The sequence below is a fragment of the Elephantulus edwardii genome, unplaced genomic scaffold (genome assembly GCF_000299155.1).
Source record: "Elephantulus edwardii isolate Elephantulus edwardi_28Jun2011 unplaced genomic scaffold, EleEdw1.0 scaffold00095, whole genome shotgun sequence".
Lineage (NCBI taxonomy): Eukaryota > Metazoa > Chordata > Mammalia > Macroscelidea > Macroscelididae > Elephantulus > Elephantulus edwardii.
In genome coordinates, this window is record NW_006399845.1 from 753,531 (window position 1) to 781,296 (window position 27,766).

The window sequence follows — 27,766 nt, forward strand, 5'->3', positions numbered from 1 at the left end:
AGTGCGGTTGGCGCAGGATAGAGCAGGGTTTAGGGCTGTTGTGCATAGGGTCGCTATGAGTCGGAAACGACTCGATGGCACATAACAACAACAACAATATAAAATAATTTGGAGAACTGTCCAACAGTTTCTTATAAAGTTAAGCATTCATCTACCCTATACATAGCAATTATAATTCTAGAAATCTATCCTAGTATAATAAAAGCATATGTACATATAAAAGACTTATGTATAAATTTTACTAGCTGTCTTGTCTATAACAGCAAAAAGTTGAATAACCAAATGTTTTTAAATGAGAATGGTTGATCTTTTGAGTATTTATTCATTGGAACACTACTGTTGCTGTTATTTGTTACTCTTGGCTTGGCTCTGACTCATGGTGACTCCATGGACAGAATAAAAGCTTGCCTGATCTTGTGCCGTCTTTATGATTATTGACATGCTCAGGTTCATTGCTGTGATCATTGTGTATTCTGAGTGCCTTTTAACATAGTGGGTTCATCTTTCAGCACTTTATTGGATGATTTTCTGATGTAATCAATATAGTTTTCACTGACTAATATTTGGCAGTTGATCACTAAGCATGTTTTCTAAGTCTGATTTAACCTGGAAGTTCTGCTGAAACCTATATACCATGGGTGATCTGGTGGTATTTGAAACACACGTGACATAGCTACAGCTAGGTCATAGCTGTAGGACAACATATATCATTGTAACATACAAGCTACCTACAATATGACAAACTGACAGATGAATGATGACAACCACTTAGCAATAAAAACCAAAACAACACTAGACTCAAATAAGATGAATTTTTTAAAATGGTATTGAATTATAGAATCCAAATACATAAATATGATTCCAATTATATGACGTCTAATAGGCAGAAAAAAAATCTAGTGAGAGAAATCAGAATAGTGATTGCGTTTGGAGTGGAAGGAGGTTTGGGGTTGATTGAAAGGGCTCAAGGGAACTTTATCTGATGAGGCCCATGTTCTATGTGTTGGTTACATGTGTGAGTACAATTGCCGAGACTCATCTGATTGAACACTTAGGATCTGTGCATTTTATGATATATAATAATTATTTTATCATCATGAAGGAAATCAAAAGATGAACTGCGTTGGGAAAATCTGCTGTTAGGGACCTCTCTAGATTGCTGAAAAGCAAAGATGTCAGTCTGGAATCTGAGGTACTCCTGATCCAGGCCATGTTCTTTGCAGTTACTTGCTTGCATCAGAGAGCTGAACAATGTCTAAGGATGACAGAAAAAGAATTGATGTCTTTGTGTTGTGGTGCTGGAGAAGAGTCTTGAACAAACAAGTCTGACCTAAAGAGGGTGAAACCAAGTTTGTCCTTGGAAGCCAGGACTTTGAAGCTCCATCTTACATAGTTTGGGTTTGTTGCCAGAAGGGACCAGTCCTTGGAGAAGGACATGCTTGGAAGGGTGAGAGGACGGTGCAGGAGAGGGAGACCCTGGATGAGATAGATTGGCACAGTGACTGGGCTTGTAGTAGCAGGTGTGTCTGTCAGAGACAGTGAGACTGGCTCGGGACGGGGCCGGGTTCTGAGCCTTTCTGCATAGGGTTACTGTAAGTTGCAAGTGACTTGGCGGCACATAACAACAACAACAACAACAACATATAAATATATAAAATATTTATTGAGAGATTTTTAAAAAGACTACGATTAGCTTCCCCCCCTCTGTTTCACAGTACTGTCACCATCATGACTAGTATTATAGCCAATATTAGATGCATCTTGGCAGAAAGCAGACTACAAGAGGAATGTGTATCTGTGTTTCATTGACTATGCAAAAGCTTTTGACTGTGTGGATCACAACAAACTGTGGCTGACTCTGAGAAGAATGGGAATCCCAGAACACTTGATCGTGCTAATGCGAAACCTATACTTGGACAAGGAAGCAGTCATCAGAACAGAGTAGGGAAACGCTGCATGGTTCAAAATCAGGAAGGGAGTTGTGAGGGATGTATTCTGTCTCTATGCCTTTTCAATCTATATGCAGAACAGATCATTTGGGAAGGTGGGCTTCATGAGGAGGAAGATGGTATCAGGATTGGAGGAAAACTCATCAACAACTTATGTTATGCAGATGACACAACTTTGCATGCTAAAATTGAGGAGGACCTGAAGCACTTGCTGCAAAAGGTCAAGGACTGTATTGAATGCATTCAATATGGATTGAAGCATAACATCAAGAAAACAAAGATTCTCACCAGTTGACCAGTTGGCAGCTTCATGATGGATGGAGAAAAGATTGAGATTGTTAATAAATTCAGCTTGTTTGTTTCCACAATCAACAGTCTTGGCACCAGCAATAAGGAAATCAAAAGATGAATTGCACTGGGAAAATCTGCTGTCAGGAACCTCTCCCAAATACTTGAAAAGCAACGATATCAGTCTAGAGATTAAGGTGCGCCTCATCCAAGCCAAGGTCTTCGCAGTTATACGTTATGCATCAGAGAGTTGGACAATGACTAAGGATGGCAAAAGAAGAATAGATGTCTTTCTTTTGGTTGTGGTGCTGGAGAAGAAGCTTGCACATACCATGGGCTGCCAAGGAAACCAAATAGGTCTGTCATTGTTGTTGTTGCTATGTGCCATCGAGTCGTTTGCAACCCTATGTACAACAGCCCTAAATCCTGTTCTATCCTGTGCCAATTGCATTGCCTCTGACACACCCATCCTGATTACCCCAGTCACTGAATCAATCCACCTCATAGAGGGTCTTCCTCTCCTGCGCTGTCCCTCTGCTCTACCCAGCATGATGTCCCTCTCCAAAGACCTGTCTCTCCTTGCAACAGGTCCAAAGTATGTCAGACGAAGCCCCAGAATGTTTACCTCCAAGGAGTAGCCTAGTTTAACCCTCTCTAGGTTGAATCTGTTTGTTTTCTTGGCAGTCCATGGCACATTCAATACTCTTCTCCAGCACCATAGCTCAAAGGTGTCAATTCTTCTTCTGTCGTCCCTAGTCATTGTCCAGCTCTTTGATGCATAACAAGTGATTGCAAAGATCATGGCCTGTATCAGGTGCACCTTCGTCTCCAAAGAGACACCATTGCTCTTGAGTACTTTAGAGAGGTCCCTAACAGCAGACTTTCCTATCGCAATACATTTTTTGATTTCCTGGCTGCTGGTGCCAAGAGTGTTGACTGTGGAGCTGAGCAAACTGAAGCTGTGAACAATCTCAATCTCTTCGCCATCCATCCTGATGCTACCAATTGGTCCAGTAGTGAGAATCTTTGTCTTCTTGACATTGAGCCTCAGTCCATATTGAAGGCTGCAGTCCTTGACCCTCTGCAGCAAGTGCATGAGGTCCTCCTCAGTTCCAGCAAGCAGGGTTGTGTCATCTGCATAAACGCAGATTGTTGATAGATCTTCCACCAATCCTAATGCCACACATCTCCTCATAGAGCCCAGCCTCTTGGATAATCTGCTCTGCATACAGGTTGAAAAGGTATGGAGATAGGACACATCCCTGGCGCACACCCTTCCCAATTTTGAACCATTCAGTGTTGCCCTGCTCTGTTCTGATGACTGCCTCTTGGTCCAAGTATAGGTTTCGCATTAGCACGATTCAATGTTCTGGGATTCCCATTCTTCTCAGAGTCAGCCACAGTTTGTTATGATCCACGCAGTCAAATGCCTTTGCATAATCAATGAAACAGAGATAGACATTCTTCTGGTATTCTCTCCTTTCAGCTAAAATCCATCTAACATCAGCAACAATATCCCTAGTGCCACGACCCCTTCTAAACCCAACCTGGACTTCTGGCAGTTCTCTGCTGATGTACTGTTCCAGTTATTTTTGGATAATCTTCAGTAGAATCTTGCTTGCATGTGAAATCAATGTTATTGTTCTGTAGTTTGCACACTCAGTTGGGTCACCCTTCTTTGGAATGGGAACAAATATAGATCTCTTCCAGTCAATTGGCCAAGTGGTTGTTCTCCAGATTTCTTGGCACAGCTTGGTGAGCACATCCAGGGCAGCATCTGTTATCTGAAATACTTCAATTGGTATACCATCTATTCCTGGGGCCTTATTTTTTGCTATTTCCTTCAAAGCAGCTTGAACTTCTGCCTTCATCACCATAGGCTCTTGCTCAAATGTTATTTCATTAAATTCTTCTGTATCTGCCAATTCCTTTCTATACAATAACTCAGTATATTCCTTCCATCTTCTTTTGATACTTCCTGGATCATTTAACATTCTTCCCAAAGCATCCTTGATTGTAGCAACTCAGGGTTTGAATTTGTTCTTCAGTTCCTTGAGCTTAAGAAATGCTGAATGAATTCGGCCCTTTTGACTTTCCGACTCTAGCTCCTCGCACATTTCATTGTAATATTTTGCAAAGCAAAGGTCTGTCGTAGAGAGGGTAAAACCAAATTTCTCCTTCAAGGCAAGGATTTTGAAGCTCTGTTTCACATATTTTGAGCACGTGGCCTAGAGGGACTGGTCCTTGGAGAAGGATATCATGCTCAGAAGGGAGGAGTGACAGAGCAGGAGAGGAAGATCCCTGATGCAATAGATTGATATAGTAACTGAGGCAATGGGGGTAGTTTTGTAGGAATGAGTGAGACTGGCTCAAAATAGGGCAGGCTTCAGAGTTGCTGTTCATAGGGTTGCTATGGGTCCCAGATGACTCGATGGCACATAACAACAACAACAACAGCAACAACAACAATTAGCTTTTTTTCTCTGTAGCATACTGCTAATGTATTTCAACTTATCAGGGTTGTCAACTTTTTCAATGGTAGAAGATACATCTTAGCTGTGTGTCAGGGGATCCTAACCTGCAGTTCGTTGATAATTTTTGGTGACTCCATAAACCCCATGAAATTGGATGAGCAATTTTGCATGTACATGTGCTCTTACTTCCCCCCACTGTGAATCAGATTTTTAAATATCATTATATTCGCCAACGATTCTGTGACCTAAGATGTATAAAGAACAGAACTTCAGCATGAGATGGTTCAAACCGAATGTACTGGGAACTCTATCAATAGTTAAGGATGGATGGATGAGTAAATGAGAATCTGTTTCCAGTTGACGTTCAAGAAACCAAACCCCTAATAGTTTGCAGATTGAAACTGGCAGGTGTCAGTGACTTGATGAAATAGCAAAAATTAGACTAACTTTCTGGCCTAAAGACAGGATAAAGTCATGATAAGAATAGCAGGCATAGTCAGTGCACCATAAAAGAGCTTTCAATCCCATTTATAGAAAAAGATGCCTGTTATTTAAAGTATCTTCTATAGTGTGCCATTTAAAATATTGAAATGAGATTAATGTGCTAGAAACAACAGCTATTATTTCTCTGTTTCTTAAAAAAATAGTGTTTTTCTCCTGACAGAAAAGAACAATTCCCATAGTCAATGTTGACAGAATTGTTATCAGGTGCCATTTTGCCAGTACCTGACAAAAGAAGACAATCTTGATTGGCTCCTTTATGGCAATTTTCATACTTGGAGAACTGGCAATTCACTCTCAGTCCTTGATTGTAGAAAGACAATGCAGAATTAAATTGATGGCACAGAGGGTGGTGCAAGTGCTTTTTGTGATGAGAATGCTTTTATAAGAACACCTGAGAATCTTGACTTTCTATTGTTTGGCTGCTTGCAGGTTTCTGTGGTCTGTTTTGTCCCATATGTCTTGAATGTGACATTGCCAGGCATCATGGAGAGTGTCTTTGTTGGCCATTGCTACCTGGGTCCTCCTTTGCACTAAGAATTGGCACTAGAGAGAGACATAAAATATGGGTAAGTGTGTTTGAAGTTGTATATGAATCTCTATATGTAACTCTAGATCTATCACTCTGCCTATCTACATACATATATGAGCTTGGATGCCTGTAATTTCACCCCAAAAAGGAGTTGTGAAGAGCAAGCTTAAAAAAAAAAAGCTACATATTTTTTGTTGGTGGAAGTGGGAAAAAGAAATTGAAGGTAATTCTGATTTAATTACCTGGAAATATAAGTCAATTAATGTGTCATATTGTGAAAGGTATGTGCCGTGCTTTGATCAAGAGTAATAAGCAGATGTAGTTATCACTAGCAGTACACCTTAACACATACTCTCATGTATGGAAATAAATTCTTCTGCCTCTGTGTCTCTTGTTGCATCAAAGGAAGATCATGCAACTCTGCTAAATTTGAAGGATACTTGGAGTGGTTTGACTTAAAATATATCCTGTGTGGGCATCATGATAGATGGAGAAAAGATTGAAGTGATCAATGATTTAATTTTATTTATATGAACAATCAAGACCCATGATAACTGCAGTAAAAAAAATCCAAAGATATATTGCATTGTAAATATCTGCTGTCAAGGACCTCCTTAAAGTGCTAAAGAGCAAGGATGCAAGCCATGATCTTTTAAATTACTTCTCCTGTATCTGAAAGTTGGAACATGAATAAAGATGACAGAAGAACTGATGTCTTTGAATGGTGGTGATGTTAAAGAGTACTGAGTATCCCATGGATTACCAAAAGAACAAACAATTCTGTCTTGGGAAAGTGCAACTAGGGTGCTCCTTAGAGGCGAGGATGTTTAGAGTATGTCTCACATAAAGCCCCAAGAATTGAAATACCAATTGACAACAAAGAGATGCTGGCCTGGATGTGCTCACCAGGTTGTGCTAAGAAACTTGGAGAACAACTACCTAGCCAACTGACCAGAAAAGATCCATATTTATTCCCATTCCATAAAAAAGGGGACCTGACAGAGTGTGGAAATTATTGAACAATATCACTAATGTCACATGCAAGCAAAATCCTGCTGAAGATTATCCAGAAACAACTGGAGCAACGTGGACATGCTACATTGACAGAGAACTATCAGAAATTCAAGGTGACTTTAGAAGAGGTCCTGGAACTAGAGACATTATCACCAATGTCAGATGGGTCTTGGCAGAAAGCAAAGAGCACCAAAAGGTTATCAATCTATGTTTCATTGATTATACAAAGGCATTTGACTGTGTGGATCCCAACACATTGTAGCTAACCTTGAGAAGAATGGGAATCCCAGAACACTTGGTTGTGCTTATGCAAAATCTATACTCGGACCAGGAAGCAGTCTCAGTACAGAGCAGGTAAATATTGCATGATCTAAAATCAGGAAGGGATTGCATCAGGGATGTATCCTGTCTCTATACCTTTTCAATCTATATGCAGAACAGATCATTTGAGAGACTGGGCTTTATGAGGAGAAGTGTTGAATCAGGATTGGAGGAAGACTCATCAGCAATCTTTGTTATGCAAGATGGCACAACCTTGCTTGCTGAAACTGAGGAGGACCTGAAGCGCTTGCTGAAGAAGGTCAAGGACTGTAGTCTTTAATATGGATTGAAGTTCAACATTAAGAAGACAGAGATTCTCAACACTGGGCCAACTGGCAGCATCATAATGGATGGAGAAGAAATTGAGGATGTTAACAGTTACAACTTGCTTGGCTCCATAATCAATGCTCTTGGCAGCATCAGTCAGGAAATCAAAAGACGAATTGCATTAGGTAAATCTGCTGTCAGGGACCTCTCTAGAGTATTGAAAAGCAGCAATGTCATTCTAGAGACTAAGGTGTGCCTGATCCAGGCCATGTGCAATTACTTGCTATTCTTCAGTGAGCTGAACAATGTCGAAGTATGACAGAAGAAGAATTGACGCCTGTGAGTTGTGAAGCTGGAGAAGAGTCTTGAACATACCATGGGCCACCTGTCTTGGAGAGGGTGAAACTAAATTTCTCATTGGAGGCTAGGATTTTGTGGCTCTATCTCACATACTTTGGGCATGTGGCCAGGAGGGACCAATCCTTGGAGAAGGACATCATGCTTGGAAGGGCAGAACTACAGATCAAGAGAGGAAGACTCTGGACGAAATGGATTGACACAGTAACTAGGGCTACTGAGGTAGGTCTGTCAGAGCCAGTGAGACTGGCTTTGGACAGGGCAGGCTTCAGAGCTGTTGTAAATTGGGTTGCTATGAGTTGCAGGTGACTTGACGGTACATAACACCTCCACTACCACCACCACCATCACCACCACCACCTTCACATACTTTGGGCATTTTGTCAGGAGGAACCGATCCTGGGAAAAGACATCATGTTGAGAAAATTTGAGAGCCATAGGAAGGGAGTAAAACCCTCACCAAGACGGATTGATGCAGTAACAATAATAATAAGTGTGAGCAAATAAGAAACGGTGAGGACGGTGCAGAATAGGGCAAAATTCAAACCTGTTGGTCACAGGGTTGCTGTGAGTTATAGTCAATTTGATGGTATCTAACAACAGCAACAATATATGACATATGTAACATTTATTTCAGTGGCTCCTTGAGGCCTCTCTTAAAGATACAATTTCTAGCATAACTTAGACTGAGATATACTGAGGTTGGGGGAGCCATAAGTCATGAGCAGGGAAATGTGAAAGTTAAAGAAAAAGTTTCATCCTCATGTATGTTCTGGTGTGAAAACTCAAAGGTACATGGTTCAAGACCATCAGATGCTTCTCAGGAGTAAGATGGACAATCTTCTCCCAGGCAATTCCCTGTCTCAACTCTACTAGAGAGGTAGTTCTGTGTCAGTTCTGACTCTATGATACATAACAACATGTACTGATATGAAACGACCCCAAGCTTATATTTTTATTGTTCAAATTTTGTGTAGTTTTGAAAATTTTATGTAGAGATATATATAATTTGATGAAAATTTATACAGCAAATTGAGTTCCCATTGACAATTTCTACATGGTTTTTTCCATTACAGTTTCCACAATTTCTCAACCTTCTCTTTGTGTTGTTTCTAGTACACATTCTAATTTTCTCGCTTCCTTGTCTTCTCATTTATGATTTGGAGTCTGTTGTTGTTGTGAGTTAGAACTGAACCATAGCTGACCCTCCGGCAGGTTTTCAGAGGCAGTTCATCGCATGAGAGGAGGCTGTCTAGCCTTCTCCCACGGAGCAGCTGGTGACCTCAAACCATGTGCTTTCTGGAGTGCAGTGCAACTTCTTGCCACTAGGCCACCAGCGTTTCCTAAGATACATATTTTAAGTGGAAAAATGCAGTATGAAACTATTTGGAGGATTATATATTATATATGTACATACATACATATTTATGTATATAGTATCTATCTATCTATTGGAAGCAGAAACGGCATCCACTTCCTAAACAACATGTCTCCGGAAACTCTATGAACTTTGATAAATGTTGATAATTATAGAGGACCTTCAGGGCTTTTGTTTATAGTGTCGCTAGGGTCGTGCTCTACTCTAAGGCAATTGACAACACACATACATACACCCCCCCCCTCCACACGAACATCGAATTTATCTTGGATGATATATAAGAAACTGCTAATGATGCCCCCCCCACCCCCGCCCCCCGCAACTGTGTGGCCAAGAATGGCTGTGGAAGGGAAATTTACTTTTCATATTTCTTCTTACCATTGGAATTCTGGAGCATGTGTTTTCAATCTTAATACTTGAGCTATGGTAAGACTGAACGCAAATCCAGAGAGAGCAGCTGGAAGCACTTAAAGATTTATTACACTCCCTGGTGTTCACAGCATGCCCGGCAGGGCTACCAGTGGAAAGGCAGTGGGTGGTCACAGACAGAGATGGGGTGTCACTGTGGGCAAACATCTCTACTGTGGTACCTTTTTGTAGGAACCTTGACAGGGAGATGTCAGAACAAGTGGGGATTTTATTGGCTAGTCGTATCTGAAACTCATGTCTCGGGGCTTAAGGCATTTATCAAAGGATGAGTAAAGGAACATTATCTAGGCCTCGCAGACTTGGGGTGGAAAAAGAGTTCCTTATTGTGTATTAATTACAGAAGGGAGAAAATATGATTAATACATCCTATGCTTTCATTACCCACTCCAAATAAAGACATACATTCTACATTTAGAAAAACCAGGTTCTAAAAGAAAAACAAAAGGCGCAGACAGGGGAGTCAGTGGTTTGAAACATGAACCCTGTAGCAAAAGTCCTAAGGGAGCTCTGGTGACATTGTGGTAAGGGACTGCAACGTCCTTACATCTGAACAGCAGCGGTCAAATCCACCAGCTGCTCGGTAGAAGAAAAAATGGACAGTTTCCTCCTCTGAGATGAACTGCCTCTGAAAATTTATTGGGTGGTCAGCAGTGGGTTGGTCCTGACTCCACCATTTTCAGCAACAATCAGAAGCCCTAAGGAGGAGCCTCTTTAGCAGTCAAGCTGCTTCCTACCAGGGGCTGTGTTTGTTGGTGCTGAGTGGTGGTGGTGGATCTGGGAGGCAGTGGGGAGGATGGGCCAGCAGACCATATTGGACTGAGTGATGGGAATATGCTGGTAAGTGGACAGAACAGAGACCCCCCTCTCACCCTAGGGCACGCTGTGTGAGGACTGGCTGGCGGTGCACTGCTGTTGGCCCTTTTCCATCTGCCAGGTGGCCCGGGAACTCAAGATGAGGACCTCTAAATTCTACGAAACCCAGGAATCCCCTTCGACTAAGGATGCCATGTGTTGATAGAGCAAGATAACTTTGTCATTCTCTTCATTCCCTCCCTCCTCTTCTCAAGCCCTCTTAGTAGAAAGATTTTTCTTCTGAGTTTTCACTGAAATGTCATTAAAAGAAATGATTTCTCCTTCCTGCCTCTACTATTGCTCTCCCCCTACCCCTTATGCCTCTGCTGAAGAGTCCTCTATGTCTAGACACAGAAGGAAAATTCTAGAGGTGAGTTTTGTACCCCCACCAGCATCCTATCCACCTGGAGTTCTGGAAATTGCACTGTCAGCTTCCAACTGCCCTCCTCTCAGGAGGAAGAACTGGTAGGTGGCTTTCTTTTGCTTTGCCATGTTTCCCAAAATACCAGCGATGGGACAAGAGGTGTTTTTTAGTCAGCATCTGGACTAGACACTAAATGTCATGAAACCCACAGGGACTGTCACCCTCTTATTTTGGCTCCTCAGTTCCAACGGTATAAAGGTGAAAGTCTCAGGTTGGTGCCAATAAGGAACACCTGTGAGTTTTCTTTGAGCTGCAGGAGCAGAGTCCTGGGGGGGAACCAGCATCCTCCAGTGAACGGACACTCTTGTTTTTGTTCTGATGGGTGCACAGCACAACAAAGAGTGGGAAAGTTTGTATGCTTCAGCCTGAATGGCCTCTCTCACTTACCAACCTTGCTCTTCCCCATTATGAAATGTGTAAACTGTAGGCAAACTTACTAGCTTTTCTGTGCCTCAATTTCCTTATCTATAAAATGGTGGAGAGGTGAGGATTCTAATTAGTGAAGGCACTAAACACCATGCCTGGGCAGAAGTAAGAAAAGCAAGACAAAATTGTGTAAAACACCCAAATTAATTCCCGCTGAGCTGACTTTAATTCAGGGCAGTCCGGGTGTGTTAGAGTAGGACTTTTATCTTCAGTGGGTGATTTTTGGAGACGATTGCCAGGCCTTTCTTTTGAAGCTACTCGGAGTGGCCTTGAACTTACAACCTTTGGTTAGCAGTCAAGTATTTGAACCACCTGTGTTATCCAGGAACGTGGCAAGTGATAAGGATTCAAGAAACACTGTGCATTATTACTGTTTTATATAAGTTATGTTCATAGCATATTATAGTAGTTTCCCATTTATGGAAAGCTGATATAAAGCTTTCCTTTAAGTTTTAGACTTAAATAGCATGAACTACTTTTTACATCAATTTTACATATTAAGTAATAATAGAAGTGGTAGGTGGCTATGGCCAAAATTGTGGTGGGTGTAATACTAATTTTATTGAGCACTTGGATATGCCAGGGTCTGTTCAAGGTTATTTATATCGTTTTGAGTTTGTTGTTTTTTGTTTTTTTTTTAATATTTGAATGAAAGTTTACGAAACAAATTGGCCTCATTTAACCATTCCTATACATTTTGTTTTAGAACCTACTGCAATGAGGTCACAATTTTCCCCACTTCCTCCCTGTAATTCTCATTTCCATTAATCCTTCTCTTTTATCTCTTCCGGCCTTCTGGGCTTTATCCTTGGACAAATACTGCTTTTCTGACCTTGTGTCGTTGGTCATTCTGTGGAGTGAGCATCTCATGCTATTTACATGTTTGAAGAGAGTTTAGCTTTAACATCCCTGAGAAAGTGCTTCTTACCCCCAATTTTCCAAAAAAGGAGCCCAAACACAGAAAGGGTAGGTAACTTGCCCAAGGCTGCACAGCTAGCAATGGCAGTGAGTTTTTTGAGACTGTGCACTAAGCAAGCAGAGGATGGGAGCCCTTGTGACCACGTGCCAGTGCAAATGCTAGTCTGTTTTATGAAGATGAACTCATACTGGTCAAAGTTGACAAGAGGTGTCATGTAACCCCTACTCCTTCCTAACCCCATGGAAATAAAATGATTGTAATCTTTGGCAAAGTGATTCACCCTCCCAACCCTCCCATTTGGATGCCCATAGCACCTGCAAGGAGCTAAAGTCCTTTGGGAAAAATGACTCAGTGTTGACAGTCTCTGATAAAGCAGTCTCTTCATCAAGTCAGCTACTGAGAAGAAACCTCAGGCTTGTGGAACAACTGTATTAAATGAAAATAAACCGGTTTTATTATTTCATGCTGAAACATGTATTGGGTTTTACAAGCTTACAGTTAGGAACAATAGGCATTTTTTTGGCAAAGGAGACTTGGGTAATCTCTCCACTTGTGTAGTTGACATCTCCTGGCGTGAAGAGCAGATGTTGCTGTGTGCGTGGTTTCGGGTGCGGTTCTCTCAACTGATGTCAAAGGTGGGAAGGATGTAAAAGGTGGGAAGGGACTTCACAGCGAGGCAGTCCCCTGTCTTTCCCTTTCCTTCTTGTGATTGATATGTGTGGTAAAGAGCAAACGTAACACTTCATTAAAGCTTCAAATCCAAAAGAAATAACTGAGTTCTGAAAGCATTTAGTCTATGTAACGCAGAAAAGAATTGTGTGGATAGTTCTTTGAAAACTGATGGGGGAGAGAGCTGGCTCAGGGCCAGGACTTCTGGCTTCCTCTAGAAGATGTCAAGTCCACAGAGAAAGGACCTGCTCCCCACTTCCAGGGGAAAGTTTATCCAACACCGACTATTTAAGTGGGAGACCACACCTCCGATACGAAAAGTCCCATTTGCTCAGCTGTCAGCGGTACAAGTCTGAGAGTTACCCAACAGTGAAGGCACGTTCTGTGTATTTTTCTTCTCCCAAGAAAATTCCTTTTGGTTTTTCAAGATGCAGAGTGTGGAACAGATTCTGACGACTCCGTGTGGGTAAACAAAACCAGCACATATGCAACAGATAACTCAAAGTAATCCATACAGATCATTGTAAATTATAAAGCCAGAAAACAAACATCTCGCCCCCCTTAACCCCGCACGAAACCTCTTGGTTTTAGTGGAATATACTAAGGAAATAATCTGCCAGCCCTGAAACCCTATTATTTTGGAATAAAGATAAAAAAGTTTGAAAGTCCACTACCCTCTGTAATAATTTTTAAAAATATATTTTATAACTAAAGTTTATTTATACAGTAGTTCATAATGACTTAACACTTGTCCTGATAAACATTATTCACATACATTTTAATTAGTACAATTCTGTGTTGGTCTATTAAAAACACTGTACTTAACAAACCGAGTCATCAGTTTGAAGCCTTTCTGCTTGGATTTTCCATGAAAGAGTGCATTTTTTCCCCTCCTGTCCGTTTCTCCTTGCTGTTTTGCTCCCTCTGTCCCCTGCCGCCCAACATTGCCCTTGCCCTCCAACCAACGGGAAATAATAATAATAAGCAACAATGCTAGCAGATGAAACATCAGAACACGTAGTAGGCTGGTAACTGCAGGGGCTGTTTCCGGGCTGGCCTCTTCAAATGGCTCCAAGCCATCCTACCCCCCCACCTCCTGTTCACCACGTCTCACCCTCCACGTTTGATCCTGTGGCTATGCTGGAGCTGGCAGTCCAGACAGAAAATCTTTTGGAAACGAGGAGGTTTTTACTAAGCTGCTAGATTTGGCTGGGAACATAAATCTTAATTTTATGTCTCTGATTTTTTGTGTGTGTGTGTGTGTGTATTGCCTAAGCAAGTTCAAAGCCATGGGAGGTTCCCAGGGGCTTAATGGACAGCATGCGTCAATATCCAGAGTTGGTGACTTTCTGTTGCTCTGATCATGAGAGAGGGAAGCCAATGTGGGAAGAAGGAAATGTTAGCGGGAGGGCCTTGAAGATGCTAGCCTGTGTGCTCCAGTGGTTTATGGTGTCTGCCAGTTATGTTGTTTCCTCCTAGCTTATCCAGCTTGCCCTTGGGTGAGCAGCTTGCTATAGGAAAACCTGCATGTACCTTTCCATACATTTTCTAAAATTCAGATTCCTTCCAACTCTGGCATTCTATGCCTTTATCCTAGAAAACGAAGTCACCCTGTCACTAATTATAGATGGGCCATAAGGGCCTGAGGGTGGTATCAAGTAAAGTCTAGAGCCTGCATGCAACAGCTTTATGCTTATTGCTGCTGAAACCAAATAGAAGCCAATCCAAATCATCAGAGAGGAAATGGAACCAAGACCTAGTCACAGCAGTTCAGAGTAGAGAGATGACTGACAATTGGGAGCACCATCCTTTGGCCACGTGTGAAAGGGAGGTGTCATCATTGAGTTATTCTTTCTATGGGCCAACTATGTGTCTTGCTTTCTTAGTCATCCCTTGGCACATAAAACCATGGTTCCTTGGGGTTTCTCATTCCTTATTAATCACCTTCCCTTGTGGTTAACCAAGGAAAGAGTGTGGCCAAGAAGCCAAAGTGATTCAGCCCATGGAAAGATAGGTGCCAGCTTGAGTCCTGCATACGACAAGTTCATAGAGAAGAAATAAGCTCTGTAACCACAAAATGCAATCCTTGCTCCACTCCAGGATTGGGCTGACATCTGCTTCTACAAACCAGACTAGATAAAAAGACTGAAGATGCCTCAGTGTAAAACGAAGGATCCTGAATTTTTAAAAAACCCATATGCCCAGTGATGCTGTATTTCTGTCAGAATCTTTGATTAACTTAAGGAAATAAAATGCTTTTAAAATTAAACTATTTCCCATGATTTAAGTTAGGGAAGAAGACAGTAATGTAGGGATCAAAATGTTTTAGGGTAGTTGTGAATGTCACTTCTAGGTGTAATGCCTTTCTCAGGTTAGCAAAGATAGAAATGATGATGTAAATTATAGGTTGGTAGACATTTTACCAATGGCGTAATATCTTCCAACAGTGTATTTCTTTACTTGATGATCATGGTTAAAACTGATTTTTATTTCTTTAGACTTGAAATAGCCTCTTTGTAAGGGTCATACACAGTCTGTGGTATCTTTCTTATAACATCATGGGGTTTTCTTGTTTAAAATTCTATATGAAAAAAAATTTTAAAACCCCCCAAAATTCTATATGTACCAAGTCCTTATTTCCTTGGACAGTATTTTCTAACCACAGAACCCTTCTGGGTCAGAAGGTGTCAGGGGGAAAAGACAGAATGTAATTGGAATGGAAAAAAATGAGAAGGTGGTGGAGGGTTACAGGGCATTGGGTGGAGAGTCTGGGAGAGGTTGAAGTGAAGGGAGATCAGGAAGAAGCATCCACCTCTCTGGCTTGAACACTTGAAAGAAAAGTATTACTACATTTTTGTGCAGACAAAATGCACCTCACAGGTTTTTGCAAACTGTGCAACCTCCTCTTGTTCAGTTTCCTATGTGCATTATATGCATGTATACGTTATTTATGTGCCCACATTATAATGGACACGTTATATGTGGAAAACCTCTTGTATGCCATCCCTTGCAGTGTGCAGGAGAGAAAGGTCAGGCAGAGCTGGAGGGCATTGGATGCACCACTCGCTCATCAGTTAGTGACAAATTAGCAAGATAAAATTTGGTCTTGACAACAGACTCAAACGACAGCAAAGATGAGAGTCTGGTCTAACCTGTGACAGCACATCACGTAACTTTGACTTGCTTTTCTTCATCCTGGACCACCACCCAATAATACTGTAGTTGAAGGCAGATTTGTTCATTTTCCTTATTCCCCTCTCTGGTTAGAGGCCAGTCTGTTGGTATTCCTGTATCATCCCTGATGTCCAAGGGCTATCACATGGTCCACAAATTCTTCATTGAACAGTTTCCATCTAAGTAGATAGTTTTTCTCTTCAGCATCCCAGTTATGGCTTGATCTTCCTAGGAAAATCATGAAGGCAAAGTCTGTAAAGATGAAAAAAATATTTCAGAATCTGTAACATTTGAATACATCCTGAGAAAACTACAGTTCTTTAAAAATGGTAAGACTTTTGGTTAGGAATACCACACAAGAGATACTGTTCATCCTGTTAGGAGGCACAGCTTGTGGGTCTCCCCGTTACTGTGATGCTAACTCTCACCATTTAGTTAGGGTGGTCGTCTCCCATGTTTCTGCACTGTGAAGTCATTGCCTTTCTCTTTGTGATAAATTGGTATGAACTCAGGGATGCTATGGACTATCATCTACTATTCTCAGAAATGAGTAATATTAAACTAATGCTGAAAGCTGAAGAATCTAAAGAATATATTCAAGCCTCAAGCTGCAATATTTAAGGATACTTTGGGAAGGATATTGAATGACCCAGGAAGCATCAAAAGAAGATGGAAGGAGTACACAGAGTCACTGGACCAGAGAGAGTTGGCTGACACAGAAGAATTTAATGGAACAACATATGATCAAGAGGCAATGGTGATGAAGGGGGAAGAAGTCAGCCATGAATCAGTTCTGACTTGACAATGATGAGTTTGAGCTTCAATGATGAAAAATAGGAGACACGTTCAAATTGAGACATATTATCACTGCTGTCAGGTGCTGTCCAGTTGATTCCGACTCACGGCAACCTTATGCACAACAGATCCAGACCTTGCCCAATCTCACACCATCCTCACAAACGTCCACTGAGTGTCAGCCAATTGTTGCAGTCATTGTGTCAGTTGAAGGTCTTCCTCTCACTTACTGAAATATTACAACAGAACAGAAAGACTGAAGAAGAATCCATGCCTTTGAGTGGTGGTGGTGTTGGCAAAGAGTATTGAGTAATACCACAGACTATCAAAAGACTAGATAAAGCCACAATGTATGTGGATGAAACACGATGTATATGAATGATAAAAATATTATTAAAAACACTTACGTGGTAAAAAGAAAGGATAGATGAAGCTGTCTTGGAATAAGTGTTCACGTATTATTGGCATGTTGTTAGGAGGGACGAATCCTTAGAAAAAGATCCTCAATGAAGAGAAGATTGATATAGTGATTGCAACCATGAGTTTAAGCACAGAGATATAAGAGCTGCCAAAGTGTCTATCCATTGTGAGAAACAGACATGAGCGCAAGTCTGTCACTACTAAAATGTCTATGGGTTCCATCATGTCAATAAGATTTGAAGTTATGCAATATTTGAAGCTATGGAGGAATTTCTCATATTATTATGCATACTTTTTAGTTCATAAAGGAAAAATACCTAAAACATATATGGGGATGCCTTTGGAGGTGAGTCAACATGTTAACATCCAGTTGGCTCAGAGGTGCCCAGTTTGACCTGCAGAACTGACTCACAGCTGATCCTCCACCAGCTTTTCAGAGGCTATAAATCACATGTGAGGAGATTGCCTGTTTTTCTCTTGTGGAGCACCTGGTGGATTTGAACTGCCAGACATTAGCTGCCCTTGGTTTAGTGGCAGAACTCTCTACGGACTGACTACACCACCAGAACATTGGTAGGTGGGAAAATGTTCTTTAAGACTGAAGGCAAGGTTATTTGAGATTACTGCATCTGGATCCCAAGGGAATAGAGGTGGTTTGTGGGTTGGTTGTCTTTTAAAAACTACATTTATTGTGATGCAACATTTCTGAGAGCAAGTGCGGGGGGTTGGGAAGTAATAATAAAGTAACTGCCAAGGAAGGGCTGGCTGCCACAGTAATATGACCTTCCAGGTTGTGCTAAATGATGTAGAAAGAGCTTCAACTCTAAGATCGACTGACATTTTAATAGGCACCTGAAAATCCCACCACTGGTGGGAGGTGTGAGTTTCCTACGCCTGGCAGTGCACAGGCCTGGGTAACAGCCCTTATTAGTGCTGTGTGTGCAGCCCAGAGGCATTAGGATTAAGCAGGTAATAATTCTTTGTTTACTGAGCTCTCACAAGACAAGTCTATTTGAAGGAGGAAACCTTGATGTCTGTGGGAAAGCTTTTGCATCCCATCTTGAAGGAGGTCGAAAGTGCTGAGCAATATAAACTTGAGCTAGATTGCCTGGGTTTATTGCAAGCGCCACCAATTCCTAGCTTTGTGACCCCATGCAATGAATCCAATCTCTGCTGACCTCAGTTTCCTTATGTGTAAAATGGTGACAGTATTTACTTTGCATGGGGAGTTCTGGTGGCCTTGTCAGTAGAAAGTTGTGCTGCCAACACAAAGGTGGGTGATTTGAAACCATCAGCTGCTCCAGGTGAGGAGGGCAGGTAGTCTCCTCTAGTGTGATTTGTAGCCTCTGAAAACTCACTAGAAGGTCAGCTATGCATTTGTTCTGACTGGAAAGCAAAGAGATAATCACCTGGCAGGAGTGTTTCGATATTTTTAAATGGATCACTGTGTTTAAAGCACATAGAACAGTATCTAGCACATAGCAAGAACTCTCAAATGGCTGCTTCAATATTATTGTAAATAAAGACCTCTCTTGAAGCCTGTTATATTGGAATCTTGCCTCTTGTTATCTCAAAGAATGGATATAGAGAATTCAAAGGTAGGATTACCACAGGGATACACTGTAATGCTTGCTATTTGAGTTTCTTTTGCTTTTCAAACTCAAGGCTTAGTTCCTCAAAACAAATTTTTTAAATTTTCCATCCTATTCTATAAAATATGAATAATAACAACTCAGTGTTTACAAAGGAGACAGCATTTCATGTCTATACAATTCTATGCAGTGGTTTTGGCTGCTATTTTAAAAGGGTTGAACTGGCAGATTGTCTTTTTGTTTTGCTATACCCATTGCTTCAAAGAGTTGTGAGGGCCAGTCCTTTCAGATGAATTATTAAGCTCCTCCCACCCAGAAGTATTAGTGTTTTATAGCCAGGAGCAGAGGGGGAGAAAGGAAGTACTGCTCACCCTGGAGCAGCCAGGTTTTGAACTATACAGATCTACTTAGATGGGATATTTTTTTCTGTTGCTAAGTTGTTGAGGTCTAAGACAAGAATGGTTAAAAATGTATTGCACAGTAATCGAAGCCTTTGGATTGTGGCACTGGTGGAGAGTGCTGAATGTCTCACGGACTGGCAAGGGTCCAAACAAGCACGCCTTGGAGAAGGTGCAGTCAGGGTGCTCCTTAGAGGTGAGGATGAGGAAACGCTGCTTTGTGTATTTTGTGGCAGTCCTCGGAAAAAGACAATATGCTCATAAAGTCAGAGGGTCAGAGAGAGGGTCAGAGAAAGAAACAACAACAAGATGGATTGACACAGTGACTGTAACAATGGGTTCGGGCGTATTGGATATCCTGAGGAATGTGCAGAATAGGGCAAGGTTCAGATCTGTTGTTTATAGGGTCACTGTAATTGTATTCAAGTTGTCTGCATTTAACAACAATGGTTTTAGCTCATGTGTTTTGAGTATCTACTCATGTCAGTAATTTTCTCTGTGTGAGGTGTTTTACATGGATGTGCCAAGTATTGAAGCTTATGAAAAGAACAATAGGGGGAAATATCCACAAGCTGGTGGCCTAGAGGCAAGAAGCTGCACTGCAATCCCAAAGACACGGGCTTTGAATCCACCAGCTGCTCTGTGGGAGAAGGATGGACAATCTCCTCCCATGTGATTAATAGCCTCTGAAAACCGGCCAGATGGTCAACTATGACATGACTGTAGACAACAGCACAACATAAGTATTTCAAATCCATGTTTTTCTAGGAACAATGGTAAATTATATTTGGATTTCTGACTTTTGGAAATCAGTAGCTCAAGCCCTGCCTGCTCCGCCAAGAGTTGTTTAAGAGTCAACATTGTGTATATTGTAATTAACAATGTGGATCAGGCTATGCATGCCTGAATGATAGGGTAAAAAGCAAAGGAAAGGTTTCCACACAGAAATAATTTTAGAGGGTTGACAAGGATGAGACGAGAGGGAGGGTGGAGCAGAGATTAGTGGATGACAGGGTAGGCTGAAAGGAAAGGCAAAGTACAGTGAGGTTTGATGAGATGTTGTAATTCATGTTATAAAACAAAATGTATATGCATGATTGAATTAAAACCAATTAAAAATGTAATCTGCTGCTTTGTTTGGAATCACGCCTAAGGTACAGCCCATAAATGCATGCTCCCTGTGGAAGATCTTCTTGGCAGGAAAAGAGTGGATTCATCTATCTTTCAATTATTTGAAGGATAAACAAATACTTATTTTATGACCAAAGTGACTGACAACGAATGCATGCTAATGTTGTTGGTAGTACTGTTGGGTTGGCTCTGAGCCATTGCAATCCTATGTCCAATAGAAACTGTCTGATTGTGTGTCATAGTCTTTACTGTGCTTAAGCCAGTGTTATAGCCGCTCTGTCAATCCATTTTGTTGGAAGTCTTCCTTTCTTATTTTTTTTACTGATCCTCTAAGTTACCAATTATGATGCCTTTCTCCAGGGACTAGCTTTTCGTGATAACATGCCCAAGTATGTGAGACGAATTCTTACCAGTTTTTGCTTCCAAGGAGCATTCTGGCTGCACATCATTCAAGACAAATTTGTTTGTTCTTCTGGCAGTCCATGGTATGTTCCATAGTCTTTGCCAATATTGTGATTCAAAGGCATCATTTCTGCCCCATCTTCCTTACTCACTGTCCAACTTTCACGTGTATATGCTGTTGTTAGGTGTTGGCATGTCAACTAGGACTCATAGCTATCCTATGAACAAAAGATTTGAACCTTGCTCTGTCCTCACAATCTCCAACATGCTCAAGTTCGTTGTAGTCACCGTGTCTGTCTATCTAGTTGAAGGTCCTCCTCTTTAGCTGATTCTCTGCTTTCCCAAGCATGATCTCTTTCCATGGATTGACACCTCCTGACAATATGATCAAAATATATGCAACAAAATGTCACCATCCTTGCCTTGAAGGAACATCCTGGCTTCCCCTACTCTAAGACAAGTCACCACTATGCATAGGTGACTGAAAATGATCTGTGGCATCTTAGTCTTTAAAGTGACATTTTGGGGGAGCTCTGGTGGCCTAGTGGCAAGGAGCTGCAACTACAATCCCAGAGGCTCAAATCCACCAGATGCTCTGCCGGGGAAGGAGGGACAATCTCCTCCTGTACCAGTCAGATCTGATTTGACGGTACACGCACACAAAAATAATAAAATAAAAAAAAATAAAGTGACATTTTGTTCTTTAACACTTTAAAGAGATCTTGGGTAGCAGATTTGTCCAATGCAGTATGCTTGACTGCTGATTCCGTAGGTATTGAATGTGGATGCAAAGAAGATAAAGTTCTTGACAACTTCAATCTTTTTTTCTACTTATCATGGTGATTTTATATTGGTCCATATAGAAGGATTTCTATTCTATGTGAAGGTATAATCTGTACAGAAAACGGCAGGTTATCAATTTCCTCAGGAAATGCTTCTAGTCTTCCTTCTCTGCAAACAAGACTGTGTCATTTGCATATCTCAGATTGTCAAGAAATTTTCCTTACATTCTGATGCCACATTATTTTTAATCTTGTCCAGTTCATCAGATTAGTTGCTCAGCACACACAGATTGAATAGGTTCGGTGAAAGGACACAACCCTAAGACATGCTTTTCCTGGCTTTACCCCATGCAGCATCCCTCCCCTTGTTCTGTTTGAATGACTGCTTCTTGGTCTCTACACAGGTTTCACCTGAGTTCAATTATATGTCCTAGAATTCCCATTCTTAGCAATATGGGCCACATAGTTGACCTTTGCACAGTCAATAAATTATAGGCACACATCTTTATCATTGCAATTGGGTCTGTCTGATCAGATTCATAGGCTGACCCTTCAGTGGTTTTCTGAGGCTGTAAATCATACAGGAGGAGATTGCTCATCTTTCTCCCTCAGAGCTTCTGGTGGATTGAAACCACTGGAGAGGTTCTGCTTTTGGATTAGCTGTGCAACACCCCATGGGCCATCCCAGGATATGGCAAGATTTCAGTCCGTCACTCATCGGTTGCTATGAGTCACAGTGAATGCAATGACAGTCAAAAACATGAAGAAACAGCTTTCTGCTAGGTCTGCTTTCAGTCAAGCTCCATCTGACCTCGGCTGTGGCATTCTCATTCAGGTCCTCTTCTCAGTGCTAATAGATCATGGTAGTTGTTCCTTCACATGTTGAGTTGGTTCCTGCTCTGCTGTACACAGTGCAGGTCTAGCCCCTTCTTAGGCTTTAGTTCGCAGTTCAAAGGTCGCACCCCTGGAGGAACCTTCTCTCATCACCTACCTGGCATCCCTCAGACTCTGTCCCATTGTGTTGTTTCCATGCCAAGAGTTTTCTTATAGAATTTCTCCTGTTTAATTGTTTATAATTTTCCCCTTTCCCCCTTCGTGAAGTCTCCCGCTTTGGAGAAATCTTATTTCTATTGTTCATGTTTGTATTCCAGTTGTTGGTATGGAGTTACACTGCCAAACTAAAGGCATGCGATTCAAATTTACCAACTGCTCCACGGGACAAAGAAAGGCAGCCTCTTGTCCTGTGTGATCTGTAGCCTCTGAAAATCCACTGCAGGGTCACTTATGAGTTAGTTTATAACATCACGAATTGATGGTACATAAATAAAAACACAACAGAAAATCACACAAGGTAGGGCAAGGTTCAGATCTGTTGTTCGTGACTCAATAGCACCTAACCACCACCACCACAAAAACGACACAGCAGATATTTAATCTATATTTGTTAAATGAAAAATACATAAATGAATGATGTGACATTGATTTATACCCACAAAGAAAGCATCCTGTGCCTTTAAATGGAAATGGAACGGGGAAAGACATTGGCCTGGAGCCCCTGGGTCACAATGGTGTGTCCAGCAGGAGTTTAACTAATCAGCACATGCATTTTCTGAATTACAAAATGTGCCAGGGACATTTAATTTCTGTTAATTGGCAGCAAAGAGGAGGGATTGTTATTGAAATCACCAGCCAGCTGGAAGCATGTCTGTGTCAGACTTATTTGCAAATCAGAATGGACATTTCATAAACCCTGTCAACCTTTTGAAGCTGCAAATCCCCAGAGTGGCAACACCACTGTGCCCACTGTCTGTGTTTGAGGGCACAGACAACCCTGGACCTTAAACTGTCAGCAGATGAGAAGGTGAGGTGGTGGGAACGGTCACCAGAGAAAAGAATGATGAAAATTATAGCAGGAGATGGACTTTAAAAATCATTGTCTGATGCTTCAACCCTGATGACATTCACCAGCTTATCTGAAAGGCAAAGACAGTGAAGCAGCTGACCTTTCTAATCTAACAGAAAGGGTTTCATCATTTCCTGACTGTGGCCTGAGCCTCTGCTGCCTGATCTAAGGATAAGGGACACTACTTAACTAGTGAGATGGTTGTGGGGAACTGAGCCAGAAAATAAATACAAAGAATAATAATGATAGTTATTATTTCAGGGCATTTCTTGTGAGGGGGGCACTATGATAAACCATTTATGCAGAATAACTCATTTACTTCTGATCAAACTGCTCAAGAGAAGAACAAGTAATACCTATTTTATATTTTTTCTTTTACTTATACTTATGGAAGTAATGCTTGTTAACACAGAAAATTTGGCAAGGAAGAAAATTGAAAAGGAAATAAAATCACTTACTTGGATGTGTGCTTCTACACAATGATAAATGGTAGCATTTCAATGCATAGAATTCCTCTATTTCTGTAAGTGTGTGCCACAGGCATTAAGCAGCTTTGGCCACAACCCAAGTATCAACTAGGATGAACAAAGGACCCGGCCTGCTCTGCCCCTGACTGGTATCTGAGCATCACCACCAATCAGGGACCTCTTTGCCCACAACAAGAGGTTTCCACTGTGCTCTTAATGATCTCTTATCGTCCTTCAGGGATGTAGCCTGGTGCTTGGTATTAATACGTGTCCAGTGAATGACAGGCATAAGACTGTTCTTTAACATTTCTCTGCTCATCTGGTCTCTGTCTCTTTTAAGTCTTTGTCATGTCTGCAGACTCAAATAGCTACCACTCTTAGGATCTCTTCTGTGTTCTGACAATTGGAATACCTGTCTCTCTTCATCTTCTGAAGTGTCCATTTTCAGATGAGTGAAAAATGTGTTTGAGTAGTCAGTTAGTTTGGTTCAAGGTCAGACAGCTAACAAGTGGTGAGGCCAGTAGTTGAACCCAGGGGCACAGGGCTCTGGAGCCAAGGCTCTTTGCAAACCATATGCTATTTCTCCATTCTTCCCATTTTTGAAAACCTGTTTCTCCACATGCTGCTCTTCTTGGTAACTGAAACACTACATTGTTGTACTTTATTCTATTCTGTTTTGTTTTATACCATTTAAGAAAGACCCAACCATCTGCTTCTGTAAAGATTACAGTCTAGAAAACCCTTTGGGAAGGTTCTACTGTCATATGAGGCTGATTAATATTGGAATTGAACTTGCATTATGTAGATGACACAACATTGCTTGTTGAAAGTGAGGAAGACCTGAAACACTTGCTGCCTAAGATCAAAGACTACAGCCTTCAATATGGATTAAATAGCAACATCAAGAAAACAAAGGTCCTTACACTGGGCTAGTAGGTAACATCATGATAGGTGGAGAAAAGAGGAAAGCTGTTAATTATTTCACCTTACTTGGATCCACAATCAGAAAATCAGGAGATGCCTTGCTTTAAGCAAGTCTGCTGTCAAGGACTTCTCCAAAATACTGAAGAGCAATGATGTTAGTATGAGACTAAGGTGTGCCTGATTCAGACATCTGAGAGCTGGACAATGAATAAGGGTGACAGAAGAAGACCTGATGCCTTTGAACTATGGTGTTGGAGAAGAGCACTGAATATCCCATTGATTGCTGAAAGAATGAATAGATAGATGTGTCTTGGAAAAAGTGTAGCCAGAATGAACCTTGGAAGCAAGGATGGCAAAGCTTCATCTCTCATACTTTGGACATGTTGCTGGGAGAGGCTGTTCCTTGGAAAGGGATATTGTGCTTGGAAGGATGGAGGGTAAGTAAAGGAGAGGAGGACCTCAATGAGATGGATTGATATGGTGACTGCAGCAATGGGCTCAAGTGTATCAGAGATGGTGAGGTTGACACAGGACAGGACAAGATTCAGGTCTGTTGTTCGTAGGGTCTCTATCAGTTATATTCAACTTTATAGCACTTAACTATAACAATAACAACCATCTATGGAAGATGTTAAGTGCTGTTAAGTCCACTCTGAGTCATAATGACCCTTTGTACACAAATCTAACCCTTTCTAGTCCATGTCATTGAAGTTCTTCGTATTTGTTAAGGCTCAACTTCTCCCAATTCAATGGCTCTTTCCAAAGACAGGTCCCTTCTGACAACATGCCCAAAAGATATGAGATGAAGTTCCACCATCCTTGTCCTTATGAAGCTCACTAAATTGTACTTCCTCCAACACAGATTCATATGTTCTTTTGGCCATTCATGAGATATTCAATACTCCATGACCACATTTCAAAGGCCCACATTCTCCTTCAATCTTACTCCTTGTCCAACTCTCATGTGCTTATGAAGCAGCTGAAAAGAAGTCCAGTGAGGTGCACCCTTCTAAACTGATAATTCCCATTCACCGAGCATGCGAATGTTTCCAATACCCTGCTCAGAGCCGTGCACCCGTGGCCTCATTTAATACTGCTTAGATCCTATTTCACACAAAATGAAAACAAACATGAAACCAAAATGAAGTGAAGTAACTTCTCGAAGTTTCTTTAGTAATTTGCCTGGGTTAACTCTGCTCGTCAGTGACAAAACTGGTACAAAACTCCAAGTGATCTGATTCCCAAGTCTATCACTTTAGTGTTTATATTTCCTGTCCATGCTTTGTGAAATTTGAGTAGATGGGGAAGCGAAATGATATAGTTACCCCCATCTGGTCCTCTTTTTGGAGAGCCCCATAATGAAGAAAGCCTGAGTTCTAAAACTTGCCAAAGTCTAAAAAACAATTTAGGCTTAAAAAAAGAATTCTGCTTATAAATAGAATGTGCAAAATGGAATATTTGGAAATGTGGTTCTGATATCTAAATTTAGCCTTCTCTTCAAAGCAGTATCACTCCTTCTGACTGTTCTGCTCCCAATCATGGAAGCTGCCGCTGTCTATCTTGGCCTGTGACTGACACGTCCTCTTCATGCCCCACAGTTCTCCTTGACAGAGAGGTAAAACATCCCCCTTAGGAAGTGAGGGGAGCAGCAGGGATCTGGCTACATCCTCTGAAGGTTATGTTTATTTGAATTCTTCTTAGGTCTTCTAAGCCTGTTTTGGTTGTCTCCTTACATTTTGATTTAAGACTGCTCTCTGATTGTGTGTGAGGGTTTGTTGAATGCAAACAGCCCTCACATTCTCTCTGATGGTCAGAGAATCGTTGAAAGGACATTAGAACGCGCTTGGCCTCCAGGACACAAATGACCTACAGCAGTCAAACCCAGACATTACAAATGGTCCGCATCAAGTCAGTTGGTCACACTAGCCTGGGTTCCAACATTAACTGAGGATGCACAGAGTGGCCTTTGCAAATGCCTCCTGCTTTTCTCCTCCCGTGTCTTGGCTAGTTTCCCTTTGTCCTTATCAGGCTGCCACCCTTGTCCACTCAGCAGTGACCTTTTTGCATAATTAGCTTGCATCTGTGGGTATGTGTTCCCCCCCCCCCCCCCCCAAAAAAACCCTTGCCTTTGAACTTCGGATAAACACCAGAATGGAACACTGGAAACTGCCAGCTCTCTGGGCTCTCTTGTCCCCACGGTGAAGATGAAAGTGGGGTCATTTAGGAAATCATATGCCCTTCCTTCTGGGACGCTGCGTCATTTAGAGTGAGGACAGGCAAAACCAGAAATAATCTTATGGAGAAAGAACTATCAGGGGAATGCTAAATGATCATTGGGTTTGACGTCAATGATCCGGAACCACATTGCAAGCGTCAGTTTTTTTTCTCGTGGCTTGGCTGAGCCAGGCTGCCCTTGCAACAGGGGTAGCTGTGTTCTGTTCCCCCATCCCCAATTTCCATTTGCAAAAATTACTTGGTAATCTGTCCTCCCATCCCTACCCCATGGAAAATAAGATCTTACTCTGTAATTTTCCTGTGGGAGGGTTTGATCCTGAGTTAACTCTTCCCATGTCTCTGTCTCCATCTCTGGGACCTCAGTAGCATACACCCATTTACCTATTTCTTCAACCTCAACCAGTGACCTGTATGTTCACAGTTGCCATTAGAGAAGAGCAAAGTGGTGAGTTAAGGTTTATAATCCCAAATTCTAGTCCTTGTGACACTGCAGAAATCATTTGAGTTCTAAACCTTAAATCTAATCTCTAAAGTGGAGCAATAATAGCACTTCCCTTCACAGAGTCAGCCAGGATCAGATGACATGATAAATGCGGAATGCTTATTATACAGAATGGTGGCTATTGTTGCTGGGGAAGAGTCAGGAACACTCCCCCTACCTTTTATTCCTCCTTCCATCTGAAACTAATTATGTGCCCTTTGACAAGGACTTGAGACATTCTGGGCCTCAGTTTTCTTTTCTT

At 41.5% G+C, this 27,766-nt stretch overlaps 1 protein-coding gene across 1 annotated transcript in view; it reads left to right on the top strand.

Annotated features, from left to right (window-relative positions):
- Positions 1-10,525, top strand: part of PLAC8L1 (PLAC8-like 1) — a 44,117-nt gene extending 33,592 nt beyond the window's left edge. Inside the window, exons 3-4 of the mRNA XM_006891196.1 lie at positions 5,645-5,781; positions 10,385-10,525. Coding sequence (XP_006891258.1) covers positions 5,645-5,781; positions 10,385-10,525 — 278 coding nt within the window. The remainder of the gene's footprint in view (positions 1-5,644; positions 5,782-10,384) is intronic.
- Positions 10,526-27,766: the final 17,241 nt, after the last annotated feature.